This window comes from Mytilus californianus, unplaced genomic scaffold (genome assembly GCF_021869535.1).
Source record: "Mytilus californianus isolate M0D057914Y unplaced genomic scaffold, xbMytCali1.0.p SCAF_6, whole genome shotgun sequence".
In the NCBI taxonomy this organism is placed as follows: Eukaryota; Metazoa; Mollusca; class Bivalvia; order Mytilida; family Mytilidae; genus Mytilus; species Mytilus californianus.
Window position 1 is genome coordinate 53625051 of NW_026262712.1, and position 15715 is coordinate 53640765.

Here is a 15715-nt window from a genome sequence, read left to right on the forward strand (position 1 = left end):
ATGAGACCGGCTGCGAGAATATGATACAATATTTATCCTGAAAAATGCATCTGTTGCGAGTACAGGAGTAGCAATTTTAATTTGCTGCAAAGGAAAAATACTTACACCAAATTCACCTGCATCGGCAAAAACATTCTATTGTATTACCCACGTATACCGAATGTGTAATGTTTTCTTTCGTTTTAGTTATTTCTGTCATGATAAATGCTTACCAATTTAAAAATTGGATGAACAAAAAAATAAAGAATAGAGAACAACTGGGTGTTAAAATATACAGAATAGAGATTAATGGGGGTCAATAACAGGCAAAAAGTTATACATAATAGAGAAAATGACCGTAACAATTTGAAAATACAAAATGAAGCACTATCCCCCTTTCCAGACCCTCAAACATGATGCATCCCAAACTTATGTCGCAGGTTTGGACGTCTCTTTTATAGCAAGCATTCTTTCTGTAATGGTTACTTTTCATGTATTCTTTTACACATATATGGGTCAATCATTAATTTCTGATGATATATCTGTATACCAAATATCAAATCAATTGTTTCGTGCGCTTTAAAGAAGAAAGTGTGGAACACTGGGTTTTTTTTTATTGTTATTTTGTTTTCCTATTCCAAGGGCCATATGTTCAGCAAAGTCCGTCTACCGGAACGAAACCCGTACACCATCCGTGACTTCTCATGACATAACTATAAACCAAATAGCTCTTATTTTCAAGCAATGTTCTGTTTCCAAGGACCACAACTTTATTCGACACAAATCGCTCAACCCTCAAACTTAATCTTTAACTTTCTACGATATGACTTTATTTTCCATATATTAAACCAATGGATAGAAGCATTACATGAAAAAGTGCGACAAACTTACCGGACAAACAGAGTGCAAAACTTTATATAGTCCCCTTCGTCTCCGGCGGTAGGAAACTCATACATGAATGAGACAGCAACCTAACAACACGAATAACCGAATGACAATCGCATCCTTAATGAGGTTGCAACTTGAAAAAAATGAAACCGTCTAGAATAATTTTGTCTGGTACATTTAAGTAAGAGTGAGTGCTTGTGTTTTGTGCTGTTACACCACTGTTGATGTTTAAGAAAAGGGTATGGCGCCATCTAACTAGTTAAACACGCATTCTGTATGTGCCTGTCCTAAGCAAGGAGCAGGTAATTCAGTGGTTGTCGTTTGTTGTTGTGTTACATACTTGTTTTTCGTTCATTATTTTGTACATAAATTTGGCCGTTAGTTTTCTCGTTTTTATTGTTTTACATTTGTCATTTCTTGACCTTTTATAGCTGGCTATGCGGTATGGGTTTTACTCATTGTTGAAGGCCGTACGGTGACCTACAGTTGTTAAAGTCTGTGTCATTTGGTCTTTTTTGTCAATCATACCTCATATTTCTTATTTTTATACGTAATTATATATCCACTAGAATAATAGTCGAACATAAGCAATGTCTAACAAAATTACAACTATAAGTTGACCTTAGATGGTTAATTATTGGTCTCTTTATGTCCGTTAATTTTTTGTGCTCTTCAATATTTGATTTATTTGATTTCCCAAATTTTCTGACTATAGTTTACCCGAATGATTGAGGAGACACGAGTTATGCACTTTCTCTAGGGTTTTTAAACAGGTATTGATGTAAGTTTTCGATGAAAAGGAAGCAAAAATTCTATAGTAACATAAATCACCGTAAACAAAGATATGGTGTCTCTTTTGACCAAAACTATACCCTTTTTATTAGCGAACATAAGCACACAGTAACCTAGAGTAGTTAACTTCTGTCATTTGGTCTCTGGTGGAGAGTTTTCGCATTGGCACATCTTATTTTTATACCCAGAACAACGAAACTTATGAAAAAATACATAACTTTCTTGTTGAAATGCATTGAATACTGTGGATTCATTATTTTTCGTCGGATACCAATTTTTGTGGATTTCATGGGTACAGGTGAACCACGAATTCAAATGTTCAACGTATAACGTATTTTCAATAGGCTTTGTACACAGAGATTGGTAAAACCACGAAATTAAATATCCACGAATATGCAAGTTTTCAGCAATCCACGAAAATTGATACCCACGAAAATAAATGAATCCACGGTAGTACTTGCATGATAAACAAGAGACCCTCAAGAGCCTGAATCGCTCACCTGTTATTTTTTTGCTTCAATCTTTCATCAATGATTATTTTTGCTTTTCAATATATATTAATGAGCGGCATAAAAATGCCATTTAAATGTATCTGTCATATATACTTCAAAAGCAAATAAATGCATTTTACCCATATGTTCCATTTTAGCCATAGTGTCTATGTTTCTTGACGTACAAGAGAATAAAATACAAAATTTATACTAGATTCATTTGAGAAGATTTTTTAAAGTTAAAAAACATAAACAACTTGTGTAAAATTGTGCTTAAAGGGCAATAACTCCTGAAGGGGTCAATTGACAATTTTAGTCATTTAACTTTTTGGTAGATCTTACTTTGTTGAACATTTTTGCTGTTTACAGTTTATCTGTATCTTCAAAATATTCGAGATAATAATCAAAAACTGCAAAATTTCCTTAAAATAACCAATTTAGTGGCAGCAACCCAACAATGGATTGTTCCGTTTGTCTGAAAATTTCAGGGCTGATAGATCTTGACCTTTTGAACTTTTTTACTCAATGTCAGATTTTCTCTAAATGCTTTAGTTTCTGAGATATAAGCCAAAAACTGCATTTGACCCCTATGTTTTATTTTAGCCATGGCGGCCATGTTTGTCGATGGATCAAAACTTCGGATACAATTCATAAACTAGATACCCTAAGGAACATGCAGTTAAACTTTTGAAGGTATTTGGCCCAGTTAGTTTTAGAGTAGAAGATTTTTAAATGTTAGCAAACTTAATGAACAAATTGTGCAAAATTGTCTTTAAAGGGCAATTACTCATTAAGGGTTCAATTGACAATTTTGGTCGTATAAACTTTTTTGTAGATCTTACTTTGCTGAACATTATTGCTTATTTCAGATTATATCTATCTATAATAACATTCAAGATAATAACAAAAAACTGCAAAATTTCCTTAAAACTACCAATTTAGTGGCAACAAACTGTATTTGACCCCTATGTTCTATTTTTAGCCATGGCGGCCATGTTTGTCGATGGATCAAAACTTCGGAAACAATTTATAAACTAGATACCCTTAGAAACATTTAGTTAAAGTTTGAAGGTATTTGGCCCAGTAGTTTCAGAGGAGAAGATTTTTTAAATAGTTTACGACAACAGACGACGACAGACGGACGACGACGGACGCCAAGTGATGGCATAAGCTCACATGGCCATGATGGGGCCCTTCGGGCCCCGGTGAGCTAAAAAAAAACTTGCTAGTGAAGTGAAATAGCTGACCCTTCGGGAGCACTTGAGCGAATCTTGAGTTTTCTGGAAGGTCAATGTCGCTCAATTTGAAGTGTTTTGCGGAAAACGTTTTTTTCTTTTTCGACACTGTTTTGTGTGGTCCCGCCACCGTATCTCTTTTTAGTGACCGATAAATATGAAAAAATATCAAGCTAATGAAAACAATTTGTCGTCAAAATTAACCAATGAGTGAGTATTATCGATGCAGTGGTATGATATTTTCTTGTTGTCCTGGGACTTCTTTTTATGATTGATAACAGTTTTTTTTGTAATGGAAATTATTGTACATTCTTTGTTTTTTCAATGGCAGAGATCTGAAAAGGAGAAGTAATGAGAAGCTTGTTCAAATGTTCATTATGGATTTGTCTGTCTAATTTCAAGAACCTGAACAATGCTTTTCTTGACATATTTTAGACACTGGTCTACTGTTGAAAGTGGTATGCCGAAAACAAGATGTCTCGTGAATTTATGTGCATTATCAGCTGTCTCAAACAAACTGAGAATTGTCAAATTTGAAATACATAGTTTTTATTTTCAAAACATTATGAATTTACAATCATGATGGATGTTTTAAATGAAATGGCAGAATTAAAGAGTATTTCGGTACATTCATAAATTTTGATAAAATTTAACCCGTTTATATCCATATTACAGTACTTAAAATAGTACTTGATTAATTTTTTACATGAACTTACATATGTACAAATTTTACAACACACAAATTATATTTGAATAAAAAAATTTACATTATCAATCGTTCTTCGAATTCGAAGTCCTTGCTTAACACAAGTTCAAGATTTCTAGATGCTCGTTTCAGTTTGTTCTTCTGGTCTCGTCTTTGGCGACGGATTTGCCATGATTTAAGGTGTACGCTGTTAATTCGACACACTTCCATCGATGAAACTGATTTGTCTTTAAATGTTTCTTCAATTCCTGAAAACCGAACTTCTCTTTCAACGAAAGAGCCAACCCTGGTCAAGTCTCCTTCACTTTTACTTCCCGCTAAAATCTTAAAGTCGCACGAGCTGTAACACGAGTCGCAGTCAATTCCACGCCTTCGTTTCACATTTCTATGTCGTCTGCGCATTATCTGAAAGGAATTTTCTTGGATGCTCGAAGTTCTGAAGAGATTGTTCATTGAAGGAGAGCCACATTCAAAAGATTCATCACTGAACACCTCACATTTATCGTCACTGTGACGTAGACTGTCTAAAATGTCATCACATGATCTGCTTTGAAATTTGGAATGCGCCTGTATTGGATGAACCTCGCTGTCTTCCGAAAGGAGAGAGATTCCGGAATCTCTATATACAGACTTCCTAAAGTTATTTTCCTTATGCCCACTTCCACACACAAGTGAAATCCATGATTTTCTATTTTCCTCTTTGTTAATTTGTTTTGGTGATGATTTATCGGGTTTCATTGAAAGGACATGCTGGTTTTCGAAATCCAAATTTTTTTGACTCCCGCACATTAAAGACATCCATGACAGTCTTTTATTTTGTGAAGAAATCGGCGATTCGGTTAGGTTTTCAATGTCATCTAACTCACTTTGACTCGGTGTTGTTGGTTTTGTTTTGATGTCTTCTTCTTCTTGTTCTTGTTGAAGTTGCTTTGTAATTTCTACATCACCTTCCTGTTTATTTGACAATTTCTCTGGCCTTGGGGCTTCTTCATTTGGATCATCAAAGTCAAAATTATTCCTTCCACACATAAATGACATCCAAGATTTTCGATTTTCAGATTTCCGTGATTTTTCGGTTTTGCGAGATTGTTTAGGAATTTCCGGAAGATTGGAAGGAATTTCGTACTGAAAATCAACATCAAAAGAATGGTAAGAAGAATCTAGACCCTCGATGTTTCTGATTATATCTGTCACATCCAAGATACTACGTGGTCGGCTCTTTTTCTGTGTTTTCCTTTTTGACTTTCTCCATTTCGAAACTTTTTGAAATATTGCTAGTGATTCTCCGATTGGCATCCTGAAGACAAAATTATACGCAAATTAATAACATGAATAAGAAAAAAGAATATTTGATTGATTGATATCATAATTTTACAGCATTTTGAATATGAGGAAGTCAAATGCTGCACAGAAAACATGAATGTGAGCGTAGCGGAAACATTTGATACAAGTATATGTATGTATGCTATATCAATATATAGTTATAATTATGATAAATATCTCAAACTAATACATGACAATGTTTAATTTGATATATGTATTATTCTCATTTTGCTTTATTTTGCTTTTCCTTTTTTTCTTAAAGCTGCATAAACACGATAAAATCTCAAGAGTTGTCCGTGTATAGTTAAATCAAAATTAAAAAAAAAATACTTTAAAATAAAAATTAATCTTGAATATCAATACCTAAAATTAAAATTCATATTAAAGTATAGAATACTTAAAAAAATGAAAAACCTTTCACTGTTAGTTTTGAAATGTATAAATTGTATCTCTTACCTGAAATGAAATAACGTTTACAACCGTTCGTAGTAATTTAATGTTACGCTGTCAACTTCTTGAACCAGAATAAACTGTATGAATGAACTTCAAAGGTTTATATATTTAGTTGTTGGGGTTTCCCGCTTAAATCTCAATTTACTCGATGTCAATATTTTCTCTCGTTTGTTATGATAATACGATAGTTTATTTATGGCTATCCATCGCGTATACCCATTGACCCAAGTTCTGTTGTCACACGACCCCCTTGAGTCATCTGGATAATTAGGTTATTGTACGGGGTAGCCGTATTGTGGTCAGTGGAGTACTTGAGTTTAAGCAAATACTTACATAACCAAAATCTTTGATTAGATTAATTTTGACGTATTTTGGAGGTTTCTATGACCTTTATTTATTTACATTGCTATGGACTTCTGGTAATTTTAAACCATGTAAAGAGACGCCCCATTTTTACCCCAGGGATGGTTGCTGACAAAGATTAAGTGCATGCATCTACCCGTGAAATTATACAAGTAAATATTTTTTAGTAATTGATTTACATCTGCCTGTCCTTTTACTTTCCGTATTTAAAAAAGTATGTTAACATGTTCCATTACTTTGCAGTTTTATCCGATTTTCCGAAAAGAAAAGGAAGATTTTTAATTGTATAAAAATAGAAATTTATCAGTGATTCACAATATCATATCACAAAAAGATAAAATTACTTTTTAAGTCAAATATTGTTTCGGCATAGATATGTGTCAAATCTGAATGCAATTTAAATGTATTGTGATCGTATTTTAAATAGTGAACTAAACACCTGAAAGGGGCGTCATTTCCTAAATTTAACAAATTCAAAGAGTTAATTGAATCGGACAACAATTCGGTATGTAGAGCAGAAGATAATCGATGGTATTTCCTGATGAATTCCAATGCCTTTACTTTACTGACATTCGCACTAAGACTATTTTACGTAAAGGTCCATAGAAATTATACGTTTTGTTTTTAACCTTTTAACCTTAACTTTTTTTTATTTTTCATTGCAATTATTATTTACATTCATTTTCATTATAAAATTTATAGATGACAAAATGCATCGACGTAAACAAAAAAGATTGATAAATTTGTTGTTTAACCTTAAAAGTACGGTAGGGGAAACCGATTATGGAAGGAAGACAAAAATGTTGAATTTTGACATCTAGTGTTTTTCTCATTGTTGATAAACTGTCCTTGCACCATTGACATAACCTCCTCGGTGGTCTCGTTATGGTATGCTCGCCTGAAGTCCAGGGGCCGGGGATCACCGGACGAGTTAAACCAAAGACTTGAATTTTAGCATTTATTGCTTCTACGATTAGCATACAAGAGAAAAAAGAAAGACTGGTCGGCTCAGAGTCGTAATAATGTGCACAGGTAGTGGGACATATCTTCATCTGAGATGTTACCTTGTGAACTAGCACATAAAAAATCTGGCTGATCATGAACATTTTGGTCTTGTTCAAAGCAAGGGCTCATATTCCTATAATACTTACATGATCTTGTCCTGAAATGCATGTTTTATTTGCACGCTGGACGTTGAACACCAATTCATCCATGCATCATGATATTTAATATCTTGCATCGTAACAATAATATTTAACGGTTTCGCGCGCGAAAATAAGGAAAGGTGTTAATTTTAACGGTGTCTTTGCATTTTTGCTATAGGGTAACATCAAACCATTCAAGAATTAATAAAGTATTTTGAGAGAAGTTAAATTGGTAGGATGTTGCTTTCTAAATGTCCAGTGGCAAATATTTTATGTATATTCAGGACGAGAATGAATTACTTATTAGTAGCATAGGAAGGTTCTGCCGACTGGGATGAAAGGGAGAAGTCTAGAAGTCGTTCGGTTATTTTTATCTACGGGTTGCTGTCTTATATCCCGGTGTATCACTATTCATTTTTATCAAATTTGCTATTTTAGGAGATTAGGGAGCTACCATTTGATTTTTATGGGGGGGGGGGGGGGTTGATAGGACGAAATTTGAAAAAAATAGGCAGGACAGGAGTTTTGAGTTAAAAAAAAAGCAGGATGAGACACTTTGCAAAAAAAAAAAGGCAGAATGACAATTTATGTAAAAAAAAGTCAGGATAAGCTAAAAAAAAAAAAAAAAGACAGGACCGAATAGAGTGAAAAATAAAAAGGCAGGACAGAGGTTACAACTAAAAAAATGCAGGACAAAATTTTTTATCCTAGCCCCCCCCCCCCCCTTAAAAATCAAATGGTAGCTCCCTTACCTCATCATTTTTAAATATTTTGAATAACAAAAAGGCATACCCTATAGTGTTTGACAAAAATACATACATGTACCTATACTAATACATAGCTATCATTTTAAGTCAAATGTCTGATACATTTTCGATTGAGGTTTTAAAAAGTTGACATCTGAGTAGTTTCAGAATCAGCAACCTTCTCGGATATTTTATTTCTCGACCTTATCATATATCACGAAGCTTGAAACGGTGGCATATTCCAGCAGCTCAACCCTACCACTCGTTAAAAATAAGCACCCCACCCCAACACCCACCCCCATCCCAACGGAGATGATGCATGTATAGTAGGTGAAGCTTACGTGGCAGCGTATTTGAATTGTTGATCGTCGTGTAATTTCAATTGACATCAAACGTTATTTCTCCAGTACTATATATGTATAGAGTTTGACAGATGCTTCAACTTGAACATATAGGAGAAGGTATGGAGGGGTTTACAGATTAGGGACTAAAGGCCCAACAAATAATGAAGAGAGAAAAATTAGCAAAATAAATAAACAATAGAGAATAATGGGGTGCAAATGTATAAAGTATAACTGTGACATATTACAGAATGGTGTACAGAATAAAGAAATCATGTAATTACAAAAAGTTGGTTAGTAATATCAATTCAATGAGAATGTTATTCAATACGCGTTAGTTATAATGAAAAATGCCCCCCCCCCCCCCTAATCATAGAATGAACCAAAATTGTCGTTAAAGAAGTTATCATATATTTCCATATGAATCTATGAATCTTAAGTGCAAAACGTAAGTGTTAAAAATGAAAAAGAAACGACGCAGTTTCAGGTGCGATGAACAACCAACAGTGAATCACAAACCAAGATAACAAAAACTAAAAGTTAAAACACTTTTTAATGAAATTATTCGGTCTGTTCAAATAATTTTAACAATGAAACATATTTGATCGCAAACACTTTTTATCCGCAGCTGCAATTAATATGTGACCTCGACCCCTCCCTTCCCAAAATTTGACCATAAATATTTAAGTATTGTAATAAAGCAATTTTGCGCTGGATGCGCATCAAACGCAAAATGATTCCATTAATGGCGGGAGATCAACATTTGTCGTCATGTGTGGTTTACTATTGATAATAATTCACCTTTTCACAGACATTTGACAAATTTATCTATTTATTGTGGTTATTAAAATCACAAGATCAAAGTTCGATTACCACATCAGGAGTTTAAACTTGTTTCCAATCATTGTACCTGAATACCTACTTATATACTTATTGGTGGACAGGTGAAAATTCCAAGTATTATAAAGTTTTGAATAAAGCATGTCCTAATCGTCTGATACATTTCTACAATAAATAAATGTTAGAATGCATTTGATGTCCAGTAATTCCTTAAACAATATTAATGATCTATGTATATACGTTACAAACAGCGTATTACGTTGAAACGTGTCTATGTATTTATGAAAAGCCGGGGAAGGAAAGACAAAAATTGCCTTTGTTTAAGGTTAGCATTGTTCTAGTATATTGAAGATTAGCAATACGAGTATCTATTTAACCTGAGTTTCGAGCTCATTGTACCAGACAGACGGTATGACTTTTTTGAGTACATAAAAGCAGTTCATTGTCAGTTTTGTTTGTCCACCAATACCAATGGTTATAGAAGTTGTTAGAACTCTTAGTACTGTAACCTATATATAGTTGCTACTTCATTTGAACTCTGGTGGATATAATTCATAGGAACTTGTCTCTGAAAAACAAATTCCCTATATACCTTGATATAACATTATATGTTATATTAAGGTATATAGGATTTTTTTCAGAGACAAGTGCCTGTGTATAGGCGCTAGATAAATAAGAAAAAGGAGAAAAACTACAAAATAAAAGACACACACACCTTTATACGCGAAATCAATGTTTCGCGTTAAAGCAGATGAATCGTTCTGATAGTCAATTGGTTATATACCTCTTGTTTTATTTATTTAAATCCGTAATTTCAAATTATAAACCTAGTGACCACAAATATGACCTTAATGACCATGACATTTAGACTATTAATGGGTATAGATTTTACTACGACGAGCACGTATACTACGCTATAAATTATAAGATGGTTACTTACGCTATAGGTCGTAACCGTTAACAGTTTATCGAGTACAAATGGTCATTTGTGGTTTTTCTAGTGTTGCTGTGTACAAAAGTTCTCTTTTTATGTCTTTTGCTTTAATTTGTAGGACAAACTATGACGCCTACGTATGATCAGAGTTAAAATGTTGACCCAACAGTTGATGGTTAGAAGGGTGTGTATGTGGTCGTTTTAAGAGCGACATTCATAGCTATCTTCATACCTCTTTAAACCTAAGTTATAGCCTTTTAAAAAGGAAATAGAAAATACTATTCGTGCAGTGATAAAAACAAAACCATGGGGATCGACTTTTTCAGTAGACATATTAAGAGGAGATAAGAAAAATGTTAATTTTAAAATCCATGCTATAATATGAAAGATCTCCTGCACCAAAGTCAATGGACAAGTAACGTTCAACAGGTTAATGAGCAGTTAAAAAACGATTTGTACAGTTTAAAAACAAAATTTCGAGAGAGGTTCATTTACGCAACTTTCGTGGGAAGAAAAATGTGAAATCCCCTGGGTTGATTGATGTATAGAAATGAAGTCCCCTGGAGTTCTCCCATCCGACAGAAAAACCGATGCTAAAAGGGGTGTCCTCATGTTTGTGCGGGGTTCATAAATACGCAGTTACGTCTGGTCAGAATGTGGACTTTTAATCCGATTAAGCGTGTGGTGAGACTGCCACGCTTTCTGCACGCAAAACAACCGTTGCAATGATACTTTGAGGGTCCGTAGGTGGCCTGTTGCAAGGCAAAATTTCTGCCCTTATCTAACATACCCTCTTTTAGTGGCAGGCTTAATTTAAAAGTTCAGTCCTTCTTTAGGTCGACCTATTTTACAGAAAATACTTTTTATATTTAGTGGTTACCTAATTGTGTATTTTAGTCCTAAAATGTATGAAATACATGCAACTGGGCGTTAAGCAAACAACAATCAATCATCAATAGAACTTGGATCTTCTCTTACATAACTACACCAACAAAGTTAAAAATCGGGGAAAAAACAGCATCGAAGTCGACTAAACGGCTAAGTTTGTGAACAGTAGTCCTAGATATACTTAATCAGAATCGTTTGTTTTTATGTATTGCTATGATTGACAGAGGCAGATTTAGCTACATATATGGTTAATGCATAGACTTTAACGAGTCCCACTCCTAACTTTGCTCAAGCATAATATGATCTGTTTGAGTCCCTGTTTGCTAAGGGAAACCCTATAAAGATAAAAGAACAGAGTTCCAATGTCCCCCGCGTCGCACGTATTTCACCTGCCGAAGGGCAATAACTGTTTGCTAAGGGAAACCCTATAAAGATAAAAGAACAGAGTTCCAATGTACCTCGCGTCGAACGTATTTTACCTGCCTAAGGGCAATTACTAAAACAAACCTTCTTTTTGGAGGTTCTTTTAAATTTTTTGTAATATCGTAGAGAAATGAGGCTTTAAATTAGAGCAAATGAAATGCAATTTCCGATATGATTAATATTTCCAAGGGGCATAACTCATTTAAAAATAGTTGATCGGCACTGATTTTCGAACTTGTCCGAGACATTGCTAATATAAACCTATGACATAAGTTTTATTAAAGTCTGGCAAGAATTGAACACAGTATTTCTATGTCACACACAACGCGTCGCGAGGGAGATAATAATCCGACCAACAAATTAAAAAGAGGTGAACAATGCCATCAGACACTGAAATTTCTTAAAGTTTCAAGAAAATCCAAAGTAATTTAATTGAAGTAACAGGTACACAGTAATGGATGGAAGAAGATCAACAAAACGAAAAAACGAACGAATGGACGGTTACATTGGTCACTATATTAACTCCCGCTTTGCTTTGGGAGGTAATGTTACCTGCTTGATTAGAGATGATTTTAATTTTTAAAAAGAACTGAAAGCATAATCGCATGATTCATAATAAGCTTTTCTGGGGTTAACAGATAAGACCCGAAAATGTTCTCAACCAACTCAGTAGAATCATGTACTGGTCCGTTTTAATTGGTCATAACTTTTAACAACCCGATTTGTTCGTTACAGTTTACATACGTTGTTTTTTGGTATTTTCTGTAGAAAATGACAAGAAATTTCTTTATATACAACGATTTTGTAATAGTTTATTGGAATGGATTATTGGGGATATTTTTTATGTAAGAAAATTCGGAGAAGACGAGGATTCATAATGTTTTATTCTCGTCAACATAATGATGAACGTCAAGAAATCGAATTATCAACTACAGAAATAAATATAAATATTACTAAATTTAGACCCACATATGATATCCATCCTTTCATACAAACAGTTAAATCAAAAAAGGATCAGGCCAAATAGATTGTTGAAGTTCAGCTTTATAGTTATATAGTAACTTCATAATCAGTACAATTGTACTTTTACTTTATTATATACATTCATGAAATATGATAACAGTAAGGGAAACATGACGCAAATGTTATTCGAGACATTTTATTAAAAAAAATATGATTTTCTGAAAAAAAAGTTTCAACGGGAAGGGTTTTTTCAATGGTAACGTGAATAATAGTTTTAAAACGCTAAATGTTGAAGTTTTTATTCCGAAAAAAAAACACAATCGTGTATGATGTTTTGCTTCATGTCTATATTTGGTATATTTGAACATGTATATCTGTGTAAACATATCCCATTCTCTATATTATTATGACTGACCTTTTATCGTCAGACAGCAACATAACCGATAAATTATTATAGATTAGTTGTACTTTTATAGCTATTTAAATGCCTTTGCATGCAATAAGGAATAGATTAAAGGGGAAGAAGATAATTTCTGAAAATATGTTTGTCAATTACTTGTGATATCATATTCATTTTTATATATACATATTCTAATTCCAGAAGAATTTGATAAAATTTATGACGTCAATACTAAGTTTCAAGTGTTCTTTGATTTGAATTTTTGAAATTCCTGTCTTGCAAGATAATAAAAAGGACCATTCAAATTGCATTGAAACTGCTTTCGGAACTCCATTTTAGCCATAGTTAGCGATAACTCCTTTTCACATTATAACTATATTTCACGTAGAGCCGTGGTAGTATGCCTATAGTAAAACATAGCGAGAATTATTCAAATGAAAGTATGATATCATCCGAAACGTAAAATGTGTTGCTGCACTCTACCAACCGTCAATCAATGCTATCATCTTTTGGCGTGATATTTATGAAAAAAATTAATGTTTTAATTAACTATTTTGTTTAATGTAAAGTAACTGCCGATCACGTGTGATAAGTTTTACTCTATCATACTTGTTATTAGAGATTTATGTGATTGACTGATTGCTGTTTGTTTAACGTCCAGTGGCAAATATGTCATGCATGTTCAGGACGAGAAATTATTAAAGTGAGGAAACACCACACTTTTGACTACACAGGAAATGATGAAATGCACCAGTTTAGAAATATGGAGATGTGGTACTATTGCCAATGAGGCTGTTATCCACCAGAGAGCACGGTTGTGGATGTTAACTACTTGAGAGACAGCAACCAATAACAACCACTGAATTACAGGCTTCTAACATGAAAAAGGCGCACAAAAATGTGACGAGGTTAAACATGTTTATGATCATTAGCAGTTATATTCAAGACTTTCAATTTCGTAATCAAAATATAATTTGCAATCCTAGGTTTAACACGATTATCGATTGCTGTGCTGACTTTATTCAAAGGTAGGTTAACTTTGTCAAAAGAACTGACAAATTGAACTTGAATTTAATCAAATAAACGGGTGTGAACTCGAGCTATTGTATTTAATGTAGTGTGACTTGGGGTCATTTTGGACATATTGCAAAGTTTTTGTGGTCGCCGGTTAAAATTAAACTGATACACATTTCTTTATCAAAGGTTAATTATATACATAGCCTTTTAGTTAAAATGGATGTCTGACTATAAACAGCAAAATTAAACTCTTCCACGCTGTCGTTGTGCCCCGGGCGATGACCGATTATAATGCGTGCCAAACCGACTTGGAAATTCCAAATCTTTCTTTACCCTTTCTGTTGAGATAACCTATTGTCTGTCAAATGACGCCTTTTTTATTATCTTTTTTTTAAACGAAAGGTTTTGTAGTGCATGTTTAGTCCAGTTGGACACCTAGCATACTAATTAGTTTAATGAAGAGATGACTGCTTCAAAAAAGAGCTAAAGCGACAACTTTCTCCATTTTTTGTCTTTGCCAAGTTAAAAACTTATGTGTGTTATTAAGCTTAGTTCAAATAAAAACCCATCGTAAGGATAAGAAGAGAGGGTTATATAATATAGATTTTTGAAGGTTCTTTTATGTAATTGAAAATATAATTTTTTTGTAAATGTTGGAAAAGTTGTTTGTCCCAAGAAAAAAAAATGCCACCCCTCCTAAAAAATAGATGAATAGTCGGGGCACGTAGAAAATTCTTCGGAAAATTATCCTGGGAACGAGTGGAAGGAACCGGTCGCATTGATCAAACGCACAGTTATTGCGTGTAGCCAGGGTCGGGTAAATAGCTGTAGATATATGATGTGTGATCAACTCTTCATATATTTTTTAACCGCTTCTGGAGACCCTTTCTCCCATCTTTATTGCATAATTTTATATGCACGAGGCCTGAAAAAATTGCGTGTTAGCTTTAATATCTGATCGGGTGTTTAAAAGACCAAGAAAGGATCAAATCATTCTTTTATGATATTGCGAAAATTTAAAGTTTTTATAGTGCTGAAATATTCAATTTTAGATATTTACCGAATACGGTTATCTATAAAAATAAAAAAAATGATAGACAATGCAGAAACGTAAATATTTTGCACATTGCTGTTGTTTTTTAATCAAATTTGAAACAGTATTCTCTGTACACATAGCTTAATTAATTATTGGATCATACGAAGGTTTCCATATTGACCTATTTTTTGACAAAGAGAGAAAGAAAATAAGTGGCATTTTAATCATACCACAGGATAACTTAATATGTATATTGATACGTAAAGGGAGGTTTTAATAACATACGGTTAATTAAGAAGTTATTTAACATTCAACATATCCAGAATATTTGACAAATTCTTCGGTTCATCATTTAGATTACCTACCTTTGATCTTCCAGATGTTCAAACTAAAGTCTGCATTTATTATAGTAGTGATTCACTATACAGAATGAAATAAACGCTGGAAATGTGATGTGAAAAATGCGTTCAAACATCTGACGAATTGTACATGTGTAGCATCATTTCGCAACATGTAAAAGAATATCATAAAAATGGATAAAGCATAAAAAAAATAACAAGTCTCCTTTTTCAATACATTCGAAAGGTGGTACATGTATATGAAAAAATAAAATACCAACTATCACGGCTGGACAAAAACGTCTTCGTCTAACTCCTACGCATCCGATAAAAAGTAGCCGGGGTATAAAATTATGGGTTCCATCCGATGACCCCAGTAAGATTCGAATTGAGATATGTCAGTAAACGTAGCTG

The 15715-nt window shown here is 33.5% G+C and overlaps 1 protein-coding gene across 1 annotated transcript; it reads right to left on the reverse strand.

Moving 5' to 3' along the window:
- Positions 1 to 3909: 3909 nt before the first annotated feature.
- On the reverse strand, positions 3910 to 5971 carry LOC127705170 (uncharacterized). The gene is made up of 2 exons (XM_052209417.1): positions 5871 to 5971; positions 3910 to 5388 (listed from the first exon to the last, which is right to left on the reverse strand). Exon 2 carries the CDS (start codon positions 5385 to 5387, stop codon positions 4149 to 4151), a length of 1239 nt encoding a protein of 412 aa, XP_052065377.1. The 5' UTR covers position 5388; positions 5871 to 5971; the 3' UTR covers positions 3910 to 4148.
- Between the last annotated feature and the right edge of the window lie 9744 nt (positions 5972 to 15715).

Excerpts from the sequence above, each read along its gene's own strand:
- LOC127705170 (XM_052209417.1), bottom strand. The coding sequence starts at position 5,387 with ATGCCAATCGGAGAATCACTAGCAATATTTCAAAAAGTTTCGAAATGG.